The sequence below is a fragment of the Salvia miltiorrhiza genome, chromosome 1 (genome assembly GCF_028751815.1).
Source record: "Salvia miltiorrhiza cultivar Shanhuang (shh) chromosome 1, IMPLAD_Smil_shh, whole genome shotgun sequence".
NCBI classification, from domain to species: Eukaryota; Viridiplantae; Streptophyta; class Magnoliopsida; order Lamiales; family Lamiaceae; genus Salvia; species Salvia miltiorrhiza.
In genome coordinates this window covers 45,676,340-45,694,193 of record NC_080387.1, presented here as the reverse complement: position 1 = coordinate 45,694,193, position 17,854 = coordinate 45,676,340, and the positions used below count along the sequence as shown (strand labels likewise).

Sequence of the window (17,854 nt, the reverse complement as noted above, 5' to 3'; positions counted from 1 at the left end):
GTTCGACTGAAATTGTTATGTTTTTCAACGAAGAAAACACACACTAAAAAACCTATAAATTGTATCAAATAATTGAGGTTGGCCAATGAAAAACGACATCAAATAGCTGATTAAGTATCCTACAAAAATTGACTTAATTTTTTGGGGTTTTCCAATAAAAAAACACCCTTCAAAAAGTAGCGTATGCTGCTTGAATTGCGACGAGCACACGGTATTCTTTAGTAAAAGGCGAAAGAATAGTTCGCTATGTGCTCAACGCGCAGCTGCGTATTTTAAAACTTTGCAAATTTTCCATATTTATTAATACTGGCGTAGCATTTTGTTTGGGTGTGTCTGCGATGTGGGATGTGTCTGCGTCTTCTTCATTAATTTAATTAAATGACTGCCTGCATTTTCTTTCACGATTTGCTCTAACAAAAATTTTGGTACTAACACTTTTTAAGTGAATGTATACCTGCAAGAAAGATATTAAAATAACATGACATTCTAGTCCTTTAAAAGAGTTTCTGTATATCGTTTTTAGCTATTTACTTTTTCCATTTTCTTTCTCTAGTTCCATCACTGATTTATTTTGATTGACTCCTGAAATCCAATATGTTGGCTTCGCGATGTAATGTTTTAGTTCAATTTTAACAAAACGTATAATCTTATAAATATATGTATCACTATTTTCATATTGGCAAAATACATCTTTAAGTTCTTATACCTTTCAATATTTATTTCAGTAGGTTCTTACACTATTTTTATTTTTGGGTTAATTGTATATAAATTATTGAACTTTCAACAAATTTTTATTACAAACTTTAAAATCTTTATTAAAATTACTCAACTATTAATCTCTTCTCATTTTGCATATTTGTCCATTTTTCATCGTGTTGTTATGGCATGAATATGCTTGCGTAGCATAAATACAACTATGTGGAAAAATAGAACTGATTGTAATGTATAGTTGATTAATGTATCTTAATAGAGGTATTTAAAGTTCACGTGCAAAATGAAAATTTGTTGAAAGTTCAATAATTTATATGCAATTAATCCTTTATTTTTTAATAAAATCATGAGGTCCTTGCACTATTTTTAAGAGGTATTTTAATCTAACATCATAAACATTTCTATTAAAAGAAATATATTCGATACATTTATGTGATACTTTGATAGTTTCAACAAGTCAAATATCATGTTCCTATAAATTTGCATTGAATTAGTTAGGGGCTGCGCGAACGCAAGCCCCTCTACCACAAATTATGACGTAAACTCGACCACTTGGATCGACTTTAGGCAAGCACCCTCCTAAATGCAATGGAGGTTACAAACCTAAGCCATGAGCCTTCTAGATCACCCATCGACCCCGTCCAGGTAAGTTCCATGCTCCATCTACTTGGATACCTATGTGGGATATACACTTTATTAAAAAAAATTGCTTCTTTCTCCTTTGCATTTTTGACATTTGCTTTACATAATTTTTTGTTTCAAATTTATTTGAAGTGTATACGTCTATAACGACATTAATTTATTTCGATTTGGATCGATTTTGATATCATTTTGGATTCAGGTTGATTTTTAGAGTATTGAGGGTTAACATCCTCGGTGCTCCGCCATAAACAGAGAGACAGAAACAAACCTTATTCTTTTTCTAATACAACAAATTTGTTACAATTAAATACAACATATTGTGGTATTTACTCATTCATAATACATGACAACACCCTTCAAATTAGCCATAGCTATTGTCAGAATGGGCAAATGTTGCACAATACGAAACCAGTTTAAGTGCTTATTTTATTTTGCAGCTTCGAATGGCTCTCTCTCATCTTCATATACAGTTTCTAGGATCATCTTCAGTAAAAACACACACGAATATGGCATAGGAAACCTCAAAGGTGGACCCTTCGCCTTCATATCTTCTTTCTCAATACGAACCTTTCCATTCCTGCATCAACCTGGTATGTAATGTCATCAATCTTGCTTACAATCAGCTGTCTACCAGAGCTTGGGAGTCGAAGAATTTGCATTGGTTAGCTCAGTCGACTGATCATTATGCAATGTTCTCATAATTCTTCGTTTGGAAGCTTAGGTTGGATCTGCGGATCCTCCTTCCTTTATGCTCCAAACACCTTTTATTTCCTCGAACAGGACTTCTTTTACAAGGAGAGCCGTCTTCCAAGATAATTCCACAAGTGAGGTTAAAATTTTTGCCGGAGGTTTGCTCACAAGGATGATGGTTCTCTGTGATATATCTCTGTTTCTGATCTTGATTATCAGAATACTCTTGATAAGTTTCTACACCAGATTTTGGGTTGGCAGCAAGAGGGAGTTTTCCTTCTGTAGCCAACTTTGAATTGTAGCCGTTGACTCTCAGTCCTTTGTGCACAGCACATCGTTTTCTTCCTGCAACAGGTGGTGAAGTGCAAACAGATCCATGGCCAGTGGCAACTCCACAAATATTATCACCACAATCACCATAACCAGAGTGCATTGGTGTTTCCTGCAACCTCCTAACTCCATGTATTCTAGAGAATATTGTACTATTACCAGTTCCATTCATATTAGAGCCGTTTCTGATTTTAATGCCCACTTCCCTCTTGTTGGAGAAAAGAAACTCTTTTGCAAGAAGAGAAAACTTGGACGTTTTTTCAAGACGTTCAAGTTTTTTGTGGATATCATCTTGGCGGCGTGAAACATTGCTGCCTTTATTCCATGCATAATCAAATTTGTCAAGCAGCTGTTTCTCAGTTATCTCTGCATCATTCTTACTTTTTATCTGTGAAAATAATTGAAGAAATGAGACTAACGTTGAAAAATTAGATCCTGCATGATGAGATAAGATATCTTTATAACCAGGGGGCTTAGCCCACTGGCCACCGGGTCCTCACTTAAGTGAAGTGACCCGGGTTCGATCCCTCTTGGGAGCGAATTGGAGATTGGAGATATAAGGTGGATTTGGTAAATGGAGAGATAAGGTGGTTCTTGGAGTGGATGGAGGGAACTAATTACTAACATCTAACATGACTTTGCCCGATCAAAAAAAAAAAAAAAAAAAAAAAAAAGATAAGATAAGATATCTTTATTGCCATAAGATGATAATTGGTTAAATGGACTGAGTCCTATAATAAGACAAACTAGCATCATCACAAGTGATGTGTTAACCAAGGACTGAATTTGGATTAACACTTTTGAATCACACACAACACACTCCTATGCTTTTCTGGAGAAGGACCAAGTATCAGTACAAGTAAACATATGCAGATTGCATCATTTTGACAATTTTAAGTACCTCTAAGATTTTGAATCAGCCAGCTTGCCATCCCGAGTTTCAGGTACCACAAAACTTGGGAATAGATTCAGTTAATTTAGTTAAAAAAATACCTTTCTTTTCTTTTCTTTTCTTTTCTTCTCTTTTCTTTATAGTAAAGAGATGCACCAAAATTTTCTTGTAGCAGAAAACTTCTACTGATTTTGGGGAATGGATCACAATTTTCTTTATCTGTGTGCTGAATAAGAAAGCTTATGAGAGATTAAGATGAAGAGCATACTCTTAATACACATAATCATAATACAGTCGGTGCGAGTTTTTCAATTTTCTGCTAAGGGGAGATAAGGGATGCTGCAGTCATTTGGACCTAAAAAGTAAATAGGGCATAGGAATTAAAAAAAAAAAACTTCTTTTATTGCTTTATTCTTGTAGAAAATGTGTATCCAGTCTTATTTTTTCAATTTTCAGTCACTTATCACTCATTCATGCAACTGCGCCTGTTGGAATGCAAATGAACAATTACACTAAATGAAGCAATCAATAAATTAGAAGTCTCATAGATATAGTACTTACAGGAGCACATCTATAAACGATTGGCAGCCCTCTTGAGAATATATCTGTAAATAATCCAGGTCCCTTATGAGAAGAAATACTTTGACAACTAACAGTTTTGCTACTTGTATATCCATTTTCCAAATGGGCACCATCACGGCCATACTGCTGCAGTCGGTTCCTAAGATTATCGGCCTGTCCAAGATAAACGGGAATGACAGAACTTGAGTCCAGCTTTCTGGTTTCCCTTCCAGATTGTGGGCGTGATGTAGCAATCCCAAGCTCATAAACTCCTGGACATGAAGTCCAGTTTGGGAGGTTTTCTGTCCTATACCTTTCTACTCCTTCTTTTCCCATCGAATAATCTTCCCAATCAAAGGCTCCTATTAGGATCTGGTCATACATCAGCATCAAAATTAGAAACTTTGTTGGTCAATCTCATTCGGAGCATCCTTTTATTTTCCAAAACCGAAAACTATGTTATTTGCTGAACCTAAACTCATTCAACTATCGCTTCGAAAATTAGAAACTTTGTTGGTCCATCTCATTCAGAACATCCTTTTATTTTCCATTCGCACCTCGCTGATGCTGATACAAGTAAATCACAGCCCTCAATAGGACCTAACAGAACAAACACTAATAGTGATCTCTTCATTCTCTTGCAATGGTTATAAGTGTCTACTTTTGAAAATACTGTCAATTATAATTCAGTTCAATTACTTCCTCAACATCATGAATCCTTCAATCAAAAAGCAGGATAGATCGGGAAAACTTCTTTCTCAAGCAAACACAAATACTTTAGAAATAAACTACGAATTATCAGCCTCTTAGTATTTTGAGTGTTCACCAAAATAAATCTAAGCCCTCTACTAAATTCAATGCAGCTAAACTCAAACTCCTCAAGCCCCATAGGAGAAATTCCCCCTTTTCTGTCCGGTCAACATGTTACTATCAGAGAAACCAGACCAATTAATTCATCAAGAGCACAAATCGCGACTTAACAGAAGCCATTTGTGTTAATTCTTTTACTCCAAGAGAAAGATAGCAGAGTTTTTTCACAGCTCAGAAACAAGCAGTAAACACATTGAAAGAGATAGGAAGCAGGCGATAAGTGTGTGTTGAGGAAAGAAGAGGACCTTCCATTGGGAGAAAGCAGAGTCGTGTTTGGTGCGCCGGAAATCCTCTCTCTTGAGCCGTGTGGTGGTGGTTGAAGAGGTGTCGGAAGCGGAGCTGCGCGCTCCCAGTCCCATTCAGCTCGCTCCTCAGCCTATCACCGGAGCTGACCGTTGCTTTCGGGCCCCTTTTTATAGTTTTCCAATTTGAAAGACAAATCAGCCCCTGCGAACCCGCTCTTCATCAAATCAAATACTACTTGGAAAGTAAATTATGGTGGGTAGATGAAAAATTATTCATGCATTTTTATTTGTAAACTAAGAAATAAGAATTAGAAAAAATGTATGAACTCCATGTAAAACACGTATGAATTCTATGTATAAATGTATAAATTGCAAAAAATAAATTTTTGTTACCTTTGGAATTCGAACTCAGGACCATGAATTCATCCAGCAGGATGATGAATCAACCGTAGATCTTGATGATCTAACGCTTGAAAATGATTATTATTTTACAACAAAAGGTTTACGCTTAGAATATATATCAAGTAACCCTACTATATAGTGGGGTATTTCTCTTTCTTGTAGCTTCAAATTTTTTGTTAGCTTTTGGCGAGGTTGTTGTAGCTCCCTTCCACCTTTCTTTTCTGATTGATACATGTTCTTGTGAAGTCCTTGAGTCTTCCATACTTGTAGAATGCGTGAAACCATTCATGCGTTGTTTCACTTATTTTCGACTCGTTCATTTATGTCTCGTTCTTCTCTTTTGTCTTTTCATGATTCATCTTTCTAAATTGTGCACTTCTATGTTCTGTCTCTTCATATGATGTCTTTCTATGTTTGTCTTGCTTCGTTCTATCTTTTTATTCAAGCATTCTAAGCTATACGTGCTTCCATTGAGCACTAAGTTTTTCTTGATTCTCCTATAGCACTTCATGCTAGGAGTCTATCTCATAAGATTCTCATGCTACTATCTAGTGTATTTCTCTATCTGCAAGAAAATTACACCTTTATGAACTGATAGCTAAGGAGACAAACTAGGCCTACCTACTAATAGCTACTGGTCATAAAGACATAAAATCATTGTGACAATTTTACTGACTGTTCTGGCTGTAAACTATAATTGTTTCTGAGTCAAAGCTCAAATACTGATCATAAAAATATGACAATCTTTCTGGTCATATAAATATATATATATATATATGACAAATCAATCTGGTCATAAAAATATGACAAAACTTCTGGTCATATAAATATATGACAAATCTTTCTGGCTATTCGAGCTAAAGCTCGAAATAACATCTTTATGTGTATTGAGTTGTACAATAAACTAAAATCTTTTCCTTTAACAAGAACTTTTGCTTTTGAAATCACTTTGAACACTTGTATGCATTTTAAGTAAAATTGGTTAAAATTGCGTACCTTTCTTACTTGAGAGTGGTGTGAAGGCGAGCTGAGGTTGCTGTGTAGCTTAGACATCAAAGAACTAGAGGTCTCAGAGTCAAGAACTTTTGCTCTAATACCATTTGTAACAGCTCTGATTTTCCGGGAGAATAAGAAATGGGCTATGTGACAGGAATATTAGGCTTTACTTAATTAAATGGGTAATGCACCCTTAGCGTCGGTCAACATTTCATTAATAAAAAAATATGTTGTATTTAAAAGACAACAAGTACGACGTTATACTAAAAACAACATTTCCTACTAGGCATATAATATATGCGAGATATCAATCGCTAGGGAAAATGATGGAAAATGGAATTCAAATTAAATCAATCCAAAAGTATCAACATAGTTGCGCATCAGATTGTATTCACCAAGTGAATTTATTTTAGTGGAAGTAAAACATGGCGTTCTTCAATATCACAGAAACAACCTTTTCTCAGCCTCGCACTTCACCACCAGCTGCTCAATCTGCAAAAGGTTTTGAAAACATTTGCAGGACCGAATACTAGTGTACTCAGTGGGTTGAGCCATTTAAAAACATTTTGAAAGCTATTTACTGAAAAGATAATTCATGATTTAATCAATATAACACAAAAAAAATTTAAAACGTGTCATTCCATGCATACTAAAAATAATCTGAGCTCATATTTTCTTGGCTCATCTATTGGGCGGTATCTACAACCAGTCGTCATCGATCTCTCAAGCCAACAAGTTCTGGTGTACGTACACAATTCTGGTTAGCAGAGCTAACAAAGTTCTGGTTGGCGAAGCCAACAATGTTCTGGTAGAAGCAATAACCAATAGAGAACAAAAACATTTTAAGCATGAACCATCAACTTTAACATTTCATAAAAACGAGCTTATTAGCTCAAACATACATTTCATAAATAAAGTCTCACTTGATTGCTGATAATCTAAACAATTAAACCGAGTTGATCAAAATCCTAAGTATCCTCTTCTGTAAGTCCTACAAGATAAGTTCTCAACTTAAGCTCGTAGTTCTAAAGTAAACCTTAACCTTATTCATAATTCGTCATCACTTTCTAACTAGATTCGCATTACCCGGATTTTCAAAAGAATTCAACATAAAACTTGAAAATCATTTTGTTTTTGGCTACGGGCTTCAACAATATCCTTATTTGACTTTTTATTTAAAAACTCAACTTGAGCATTAAATCATCTGGAAAATATTTTTCTTACAAAAATTTGTAAGACTTTAGTATATAAATTAAAACATGTAATTAAATAATTATATGCATACAATAACACTTGTAGAAAAATAAATAATGAGGAATTTAATTAATTAAATCACAATCCAAATTAACTTAAGTAATTGGTTCAATTAATAATTTAAATGGGCAAATCCAACAAATAAAGATGCAGCCCAATTATCTAATTGATAGCCCAAACCATGAGCCCAACTAAAAATTAATCCCATCTCAACTTATAAGAACAAAAACGGCCCAGAAACTTTAGCCCAATCCCTCTCTCTCTCTCTCTCCTCTTCGTTCTCTCTCTCTCCTTTCTTTCTTTCTTTCTGCAGATGCACACCTCTCATCATCTGCCTCATCTCTCCCTTCAATCTACCACCGCCTACCCTCTTCTCGCCGTTGATACGGCCACCACGACCACTCCCTCTTCTCGCTCTTCCTTTTCCCCTTAAAAATCACGAAAACCCCCAAAAATCCCTAGCTTCTCTCTCCTCTTCGATTTCCGGCGAGCTAGCCACCGCCTCCCTCCTTCAGCTGACAGCTACGGTCAGCCGGACCGTACCCATCGCCGCCTCCCTCATCTGACTCTCCAACTCATCGCCGCCCCGCCCCTTTCCTTGACAGACGAACGGCCGCAGGCATCGGCTACCACCGGTGGACCTCAAGGGCCGAGGCCGCCGAACAGACCCGCCGTCCAGCCGCCTCCCCTTTCTCTCTCTATTTCTGGCAGACGGCCAGCAGGAGCATCGGCCGCTGCCGCTTCCGCCGCCGATCCTCCCTCCTAATCTTCACCCCTCTCTCTCGGCGAGAACCCGCCGCCATCCATCGGCGTCGCGGCCACAACGCCGCTGCCGACAGCAGCAGCAAAGCCGCTGAAGGCCTGCCTCCTCTGTTCTCCCTCGACCCCAACCTGCCCGACTCGCAACAACAACAACAGCTTCTAAAACTCACGCACACAGCAGCAGCACACACACACACACACAAAAATACTCCCTCCGTCCCGCTAAAGTTGGCAACATTCGTTTCGGCACGGAGATTAAGAAAATTGAGTGTTATATGTTTTAATAGAGTGTGGCCTACAATTGTTGACCAAATTAATGAGTAATTGTTGACTTAATTAAAGTAATTTTGGCATTTTTAGAAAGTGGCCTACAATTGTTGACTAAATTAGTGAGTAAGTGTTGACTTAATTAAAGTAAACTTTTGCCATTTTTAGAAAGTGGCCAATTTTAATGGGACGCCCAAAATAGAAATGTTGCCAACTTTAATGGGACGGAGGGAGTAGCTTCTTTTGTTACATCAATTAATTAGCTCAATTGCAAAAAAATGCATCTGTCTACATAAATGTGGATAGATTATATATATATATATATATATATATATATATATATATATATATATATAATATATGTGCTCAAAGTCAATTCGTCATCCGTTGCATTATGTCTCAAGGTCCTCTGCAAAAAAAAATGATGGTTCTTGAAGTAGATTATTGATTATTGAATGGATGTGTGAGTTGGTTTACCTCTTCCTCTTGTGAAATAAATTGATTTCTCCAGATTATGGGTGGGAGTGGGTTGCTGTAAATTGATGTTTGTGATGGTATTCGACTTTGCAAGAAATTCTGAAGGGATTGCGAAAGTTGTTCTTCAAATTGGAAATGAAGAAAATAAGCTGGGATTTGATGGCAAGAGAATTGCGTCTGTTATAACATTGCTGGAAAATTGTGAAGAAGTTTCATAGTGAAATCGAATTGGAGTAAGATCTGTGAGGGTGATTAGAAACGATGATGAATCATCTTGAAATAGTAGGAAAATGGGGAAGTGGATGCACTCTCCAACCAATAATTAAATCAGTAAAAATGAAAATATCTGGAATAGTAGTAATACAACTGGGCATCTGAATTAGGAATCTGGCCCACATAAAAGAACTTGATTTAGGGTGATTCTATTTATAGCTCTCATTTTACTCTTCATAGCCCCCTATTTAATTAATAATTAAAAATATTTAAAATGTTACTAATTTATCTTATATTTCATAGCCCCCAAATTAAATTAATTTACTTGAAAAAATCCGAGTAGTTTTAGGTTGCATCTTTTCAACAGTAGTGGCACTGCGATCAATGCAAAATTTGGTAAAAATGCATCCATCACCAGTAGCGGCACTGCGATTGAGATCCGGAATTTCCTTGGCGAATGTCACTAGATTTGGGAACAACGAGCCCAAGCTTGCTTTGGAAAAAATGTGGTGTGTCGGCTACGGGATTGAGTTTATCACATACTTTGCAATCCTATCCCTATGATCATATTTGCTGTAGTGGTTTAATTCTATGATTATGCTTGTAGTATTGGAGATTTTCAAGATTAATACTATGACGCTATCCGAGCCTTCAAGTAAACGGCCCTAAAAAATCACAGAGTAGCCATCAGAGGAGGGGTTGGATTGTTCAAGTAAACGGCTCTTCTTGTGGTTCTTCTAGTTGATTGTTGTTGTTGGAAGGACTCCCGCGGCGGTGAAGTTGAGGGTTGGCGTAGGGTGAATAAATTCAATTTAGGGGCTATGAAGCATAAGGCAAAGTAGTAAAATTTTAATTATTTTTAATTAATAATTAAATAGGGAGTTATAAAGAGTAAAATAAGGGCTATGAATAGAATCACCCCTTGATTTATACCTTAATTAAGTAAGGCCCATAGATTGAATTTGATTTAAATAAAATTTTAAGTCCAATTCAAAACTCCAATAAAATCATAAATCTTTGAGTCATCTCATAAAAATGATTGCTTATACACCATAGTAGCATATAATAAAATTTAACTCAAATGTCAATCATAAATATCAAAGATAAATTTGTATTAAAACTTTAATTAATAATTGTTGGATTTTTTTTTTCTCTGGGGTGCGAATTGACTTAATGCTAAACTCAATTATTCTAAAATTCTAATAAGAAAAATTCAGGATATTACATATATATTGTCTTGTTCATCAGTTTATATGTCTTATTCATTACCAGTTTTTTAAATTTCGTTATTCATCAGTATATACTGTCTTGTGGCCCTTGTGCATCAATATATATGTCTTATTCATTGTACTCAATGTCTCACGAAAAATAGGGGGTCTCATTGGAGCGCGCCCCCAGATAGAGAATAAAGACCAAATCAAGGCCATTCATTGAATCCCAATTAACGATCTAGATTGCATCCGAATTTAATTTTTCATGTAATTAAAAATTGGTGATTAGCATTTATTTAATCGAAAAATGGTCAAATGTGTAAAAAACAAATTGACCGAATTCATCCCGTTAAACAAATCCTGAAAAGTCATCTCTTCCCATTCTGGGACCTGATCTATTTCGACGAACATATCGATGAACATTAATATGTTCATTTATTTTTATACGAACATATCGATGAACATTAGTATGTTCATTTATTTTTATACGAACATATCGACGAATATTAGTATGTTCATTTGTTAGGAGTGACTGAACATATACAAAAACGGCTGATACACAATATTTAACTAATTTTTAGGGATTTAGTATATCTTGCCAAATATAAAATAGTGTTGAATGAATTTAATTATGGACGATATCAGTTACAGAATATTATGCATTTACTTATTTGACCTTTACAGATTTAAATACAAGAAAAATCTATAATTTTTTTGTCCGTTAGATTAAGCAAAATCTACGCACAAGATTTGGTCTTTATTCTTTGTCTAAGGGAGTGGTCTCCATTGAACTCTCCCATATATATATATATATATATATATATATATATATATATAGGGAAGGACTACCGTGAAAACACTTCTTAAAATAAAAATAAAAATATTTTTCAATGTATGACTTTTATGTAGAACATGTATGAATTCATCCAACAGGGTTACAAATTGTGAAAAATAAATTTTTGCTACTTTTGGGATTCGAACTCAGGACCACAAATTCATTCAACGGGGCTACGAATCAACCGTAGATCTTAATGATCTAAGGGATGAAAATTGTTTATATTTTATATTTTAAAAAGTGTTTTTATTTTAGCCCTCCCCTAAAAGATATACAACATTGTTGGATGAATTCAAGGTTTTATGTTTGAATCACATATGAGCAAGAGTTTTATTTTTTTTTTAAATTCAAAAATTTACATGATGTTAATTTTTGAATTCATACGTATTCTATAGCGAATTCATGAGTTTGTAGCTTGTATTCTAAAAGGGGTTTAGTGAGAACAATCAAATGTGGTGAGAAATGAGAATGAATATGGAACGTCAGATATTCAAATCTTCGATATTAATGTATTCAAATTTGTTGTGTAAAAGGAAAATAGCGAATAAACCAGTATAAATCTACCGATAAGTCATATAAATCTATGAATAAACCGCTTGTAATGCATGAATAGTTATTCAAACATTGGTTTGAATCCTTTAGGAGACAACAAATTCACCATATAAACTTAACACCAGAAAATAACTCATGAATTGCAGACTCTGATAAATAAAGATGGTTTAGGTCAAATGCAATTACGTGTAACTTAAAAGATCTTAGGTTCGAGTTTACAACTATACAATCTTTTAAAATATTTATTTCTAAATGTAATTTAGACATGTATAAATAATTTCACTTTATTTAATATGATCATAATTGTTTTATTCAATTTTTAATAAAAAAATATAGACTGGTATTTTTAACCAATAGCAGTTAAATAATTATTTATTTATCTAACCCTGGAAAAATTTAATAATTAAATTTATAAATATCTATATCGTGTGTTAAGTGAAACCCAATGATTTGAGCTTTGTAAATTATCTCGTTAGAGAATCCATAGCGGACTCGACTAAGGAGCTCGAGTCCCGCCCCACTGCCGAGCCTGGTTGTTCGAGTAGGCGGCTCGAAAATTAGAGCTGGCTTGAAGACTTTTATACAAGGCGTGTGCTATGCACGCGCTATATAATTTATTTATTTTTTAAAATTCTACTATCTCACCTTTTGATTTCTTTATTTTTTTTCTAATTCAAGAATGTCGTTGAACAATTAATTTTTTTTGTTTATTTTCAATCCAAAATCTCTCTATAAATATCAACTCATTTCATTCATTTTTCATACCAAATTCATTTTATTCTCTTCTCCTACTCCATATTGCTTTAAAAAATATGTCTTCTTCTACCAACGTCTGTACTCACGATGCTCCAGAGATTGATATTGATGAATTTTTTTTCCAAATTTAGGACACGATTGAGGGTATGTGACGATTGTTTAACAATGTTCTTGCAGGAAGGGCTTCGCCGGTGCAATGCAAGGTAAACATATCTCGTTACAGTATGGGGCACTACTAAACCGATGACATCTACTCAGATTGGTCAACGTTTGTGAAGAATCCTCCATTTCCAACTGACGAAAATAAGAAAAAGTTTAAATTGATGCAAGAAGCTTAAAGTAAAGACATAGAACGAGCTTTTGGCGTTCTTCAATCACGCTGGGCTATTATCAAAAGTTCTGCTCAGCTCTGGCATAAAGAGCAACTCAACGATGTCATGTTTAGGTGCATTATTTTGCACAACATGATAATCGATGATAAGGGATATGCTATGGAATGGGGAGATGAGGGGAACAACGGAGTGTCAAACTACACTCATGAAGCTATGCAAGGAGTTATGCCTGAATTTTGAACATATTTGGCTCGAGATACAAGCATCCGCGATAAACAAATCCACTTGAGACTCGAACAAGATTTGATCAAGCGTATTTGGTCATATGATTCGGTCCTATCGAGCTCTAGATGCAATTGATATAAATTTTCAATTTCTAATGTAATTTTTTATTTTAAAATTTTATATCTATTTGATTTAAAATTCATTTTTTTAAAAATAAAATAAAAAATCTTTAGAACTTCCTCATAAAGCCCCTATTGTGGAGGGGGTAGCTTTTCATAGAGCAGCAAGGGACTCTGCATGTGGATGCTCTTACATTTCGAGATTTAAAATAGGACTCAAAAGCATATGCATGAGCTGAGCTCGAGTTCGATAAAAGGTTTATCAACATAGAAACGGGCAAATTCGCAACCTAAACTACTTGGGATTTACGTATAGAATATGATGATCAAGAGTGATTATGCTCATACCTCTCTCATTATGAGATTGAACATCTTCTCATCTCATGATGATTTATTAGAATGTAAATAAATGCATATACTACATCTTGAAGTAATACACTATGAATGTGTACTTATCTAAATGATCCTATATGTTGGAGCTGGCATTCAACAATACCTTAGCAAAGAATGAGAGAACTACTGTTGAGTTTGAGATAATGAAGGCGACGAAGGCAGCGATGATGGCTGACTATGCCTTTGCTCCGATGCAACTCCCTCGTCTCTCAACGGAACTCGCAGTGATGCTTTCACAACATCATAAACAGTAAATCCGATTGCGACTGAAGGCACGACCTGAAAATGGGAGACTCTCGGGTTTTAAAATGAGTCGAAAGTCACGAAAGAGGTACACTAGCTCTCACCTTGAGGTAGTTGATGCTGAGCCCAGAGAATAACTGCTTCCACCCTTGCGTCCGGGCAATCGTGACAAGAGATTCAACAGTCCCTTTCATAGGACTGCTGTCGGATATTATCAACCGTTGGACCTGCCACCCGACAAATCTTAGCCGTTGGATTTAAAAAACACGGAAGTCTGACTCTGATCAGTTAGATGAATGTACATTACCTGCATTTGCCGCCTGACAACATCAAGAGGGTATGTGAATGTTTGTCCGAGTAAGCCTGCAACTGAGCCACACACGAGCTTAACCGTGATGTCCTTCTTGTGATCTTCGGGGACGTGCCTTTTCATTTCCTCGTAGAAATAGAATTTCAGTCCAGCGTAAGGAAAGATTCCATAGAGAGACGGAGCTGAAAAGGAAAGACAATTAAAATGGGGGCTCTTGTGTGAGACTATCTTATCTTATATGTCAAAATCCAGATTCAAATACTATCTAAGCCATTTGATATGGATTTGGATCCAGAGTTTGTCCCGTCTTACGAATTTGACCAATAAAACAGACTCACACGAGTTTTTATGCTTTTAAAATTTAAGCTATTCGATCATAGGAAACATACCAACACCTCTATAGAGGCCTCTCATGCCAGCCTCTTTGTATATCTTGGAGAAGCAATCCCGAATTCCATTGTAGAATATATCTTTCTGAGCATGCCTCTGTACAGCGATTTTTGAGGATTCAACAACCTGCACCATTCTATATGCACTCGTTGTTAACAAAAAGGGATTCTTTTAAATGAAGTATATGTTCAAGTTTGAATAACAAGCAAATATTCAACCAAAGATTGATGATAAAGCCCTTGTACGGAAGTAGCAGGGTCGTTGTTTTCGCCATCCCTCGACCCTTTTGGTCTACCATTTTCGAATTATTTATATATTCAAACAGAAGGGTGTGAAATTCTTTTATGGGATTTGGCTGTCTATGGGCACAATTATGAAATCAGGGTTGGTTGAAAGCCTTTTTCAAAAAGTAACTTTGCTCCATCTTCCCTAATTATGCAATCTTTTCTATTTAGGTTCTATAAAAGAAAGAGACGAGTTTCAAGGAACTTGCCTGATAAGCCAGTTTTGTCCGAACTAAATCGAGAGGATAAGTAAAGAGCACAGCTGTTCCTCCTGCAAATGATCCAGCTACAAGATCAAGGACAGGGCCTCTCCCAAAATCGGGAAAACCCAAGATGATCCATCTTCGATATTCTTCATAGGCCATATAATGCAGTGCCGCATAAGGAACAATGCGTGCGACACTAGCTCCATTCCCTCTAATAACAAAATATGATGACACATGTTTAGTGAGAGTAACAAGACAATTAAAGGAGAACACAAAGAAGGAATAAAAAAGAAAGAAAGAAAACACTATTAGATAAGTTATAGATGAAACAATAAAGATAAAGTTCTACCTATAAAAACCAAGCACCCCTTCTGTTTTCGCAATTTTTGAGAAGGATCCCAATAAACCAAGACTATGGAACTCAGCTCTTCTGGTCTGGGTAAAATATGAAATAGACAAATGTTATTTTCTTTCCCCCATCACATATTTCTGTGTTACTTTTCCCGAGAGAGCAAGAACCAGCCCGATAAACTTGGAACCAATATAGTTAACCCGGCCCACAAGAAGCTACCAGACTTGCCAAATTTTCATGACGATGATATACAAGCTCATAACAAATTCTAAAAGTCCACTAAAATATACAGCATGAGATGCTCGTCATAGGAATGATGTATCAAAAGTTTGGGCACAAGTGCAGGCAAGATTCACTAAACCTTCTTCCAGTCATCTGAGGTAGCAATGAGTGAAGAATATTGAATGAGGCCTAGGATGAATTTGCATGCTAACCTAGAAATTCTGTAAAGCAGTAAATTAACCTTTCCTTAGTCATATTGACTGAACACAGCCTATTTTCCATGCATCAAAAATGGAAGTGAGCTATTCATTTTGTATTCAAGGAGAAGAGTAACAAAATAAAAGAGACAGAGAAAGAGCAACACCGCCAATCTGCATAAATGCTACTATATGTTTTTTCAGGCACATGAACTTCTTGGACAAAATTTTGATGGACATAATAGGGCTAGGGGCTAGGCACAATGTTAGTAGGAGAGAAGCTGTACTAGGAAAATCTAACGATCGACCTAAATGGCCAAGGACAATGCAGATGCTTCTGTGGTCCGTCCGATAATTGAGAGGAGACATGTATGCCATCCGTGGAGACAGGGAAAAATCTAAGAAGCCAAGTTTTTCTCTCAGCAAGTTACGGAGAGACTGAACGAGGAGTGGACTATATATCGAATAAAAGAGAAACACTGAACAAGAAACACACTGCTAAAATTCATTATTTAAGAAGTAAACACTGTTAGTTAAGGCCCAAAGAGGTAAAGTTCATGTAATCATGGGGCAACCACCTATTACAGCGTAACAAATAGACTTTGAAAACAAATGCAGCATCCAAGCAAAGCTCATAAAAGTTCATCAACCTCTGAATAATGCAAACCAGCCCTTCAAATCAAGAGTTACCCACTCTATGTATGTGGAAGCAATAAAAATATTTGATATTCTTCATACAATTTATTCTGAATAATAACTTGGTAGGTACTAATCAGGCTCTGCACATATTTGAACTGTAATTTTTGGCAGCAAGATTCACCAATGCTCTCAACACCCTAATTCCACGGCAGAAATTGGGTTAACAAATTTGCTGAGATTGAAGTATTTCCAAAAATTATATCTCTCAAACACAGCCTTGATCCAATCTCCACATGAGAGTAAAAAGGGGCATAAAGTTGAAAGTGAGAAAATTGAGTTAAAGAATGAGAAGAAGCAAGAAAGCATCGTTGATGATGATGATGAAGGAAACAAACCTGGAACAAGATCTTGACGCGTTCGAGAGGGGCAACAACGGTCTTGGCAAATCCACCAGCCACACCACCAGCAATTAGCTCCTTCACAAAAACAGGCATCCCATCTATTAATCCATTCACCCCACCATCTCTCTCTTCTCCCATTGCCCACAACACAACACAACACCCTTTGACTTGCTCCCCAATACAAACCTATCTCTCTCTTTAGATACCTTGAAGAAATAGAAGGTGCTAACTGAGTTGTGGAGTTTTCTGGGAAAAGAATCAGCGGTTAATACGCAACGCAACCGAAACTGAATATATATACGTTTCTTTAGGACAGAGTTTCAATCTTGGTTGGATTCATTAAAGAAATATTCGGAATTTAATAGAAAAGGGAATTTTTATTAGGTGTTATCCAACGAGACAGATGCGATGCTTGATTTGTTTAGCAACAAATGTGTGCTTATTTTTTTCACTTTTCAACAAGTCATAAATGTTCTGCGCATTTTTTACACGTCGGAGTCGGATTAATGTTAAACCTTGGCGCTCATCAACTTAATTATTTTTGTTTTCAATGTTTTAGTTTTGTCAGTTTTCACTAGATATTACGAGTATATAATAAATTCTTTATGAGGTCTTACTTTTGTAAGTATAAGTCTAGTTTTGTGAATAAAATATTTTTCTCCCCCTACAAGCGAAGCGAATGAGTCAATCACGATTTTTTCAAAGACTTGTTTTTCATGTGTAATGTATGCGATGTAAAAAGTTAATGGAAGAGGGATGTAAGGAATTTGATTTTGATTGCACAATAATAGTATTAGTATATATTGGTTTGATTTTCTTTTGCCAATCCTATCTTGGAATCCCAAAAGACAATGATTAGGCATTTTTCGATAGAT

General features: G+C 35.8%; 2 protein-coding genes and 2 non-coding genes across 4 annotated transcripts; all 4 read right to left on the bottom strand.

Moving 5' to 3' along the window:
* Positions 1 to 146: 146 nt before the first annotated feature.
* LOC131007461 (U5 spliceosomal RNA) lies at positions 147 to 265 on the bottom strand. Its single transcript, XR_009096160.1, has one exon. It is a non-coding gene; the product is annotated as a U5 spliceosomal RNA (small nuclear RNA).
* A 940-nt stretch (positions 266 to 1,205) lies between these two features.
* Positions 1,206 to 1,364, bottom strand: LOC131007373 (U1 spliceosomal RNA). Its single transcript, XR_009096075.1, has one exon. It is a non-coding gene; the product is annotated as a U1 spliceosomal RNA (small nuclear RNA).
* Positions 1,365 to 1,612: 248 nt separating this feature from the next.
* On the bottom strand, positions 1,613 to 8,557 carry LOC130986279 (protein EFFECTOR OF TRANSCRIPTION 2-like). Its single transcript, XM_057909642.1, has 4 exons — positions 6,340 to 8,557; positions 4,942 to 5,143; positions 3,827 to 4,198; positions 1,613 to 2,761 (listed from the first exon to the last, which is right to left on the bottom strand). Exons 2-4 carry the CDS (start codon positions 5,053 to 5,055, stop codon positions 2,036 to 2,038), a joined length of 1,212 nt encoding a protein of 403 aa, XP_057765625.1. The 5' UTR covers positions 5,056 to 5,143; positions 6,340 to 8,557; the 3' UTR covers positions 1,613 to 2,035.
* Positions 8,558 to 13,466: 4,909 nt separating this feature from the next.
* LOC130986272 (mitochondrial carrier protein CoAc2-like) lies at positions 13,467 to 17,376 on the bottom strand. Its single transcript, XM_057909631.1, has 7 exons — positions 16,974 to 17,376; positions 15,518 to 15,603; positions 15,172 to 15,379; positions 14,678 to 14,804; positions 14,286 to 14,470; positions 14,083 to 14,205; positions 13,467 to 14,014 (listed from the first exon to the last, which is right to left on the bottom strand). Exons 1-7 carry the CDS (start codon positions 17,115 to 17,117, stop codon positions 13,859 to 13,861), a joined length of 1,029 nt encoding a protein of 342 aa, XP_057765614.1. The 5' UTR covers positions 17,118 to 17,376; the 3' UTR covers positions 13,467 to 13,858.
* Between the last annotated feature and the right edge of the window lie 478 nt (positions 17,377 to 17,854).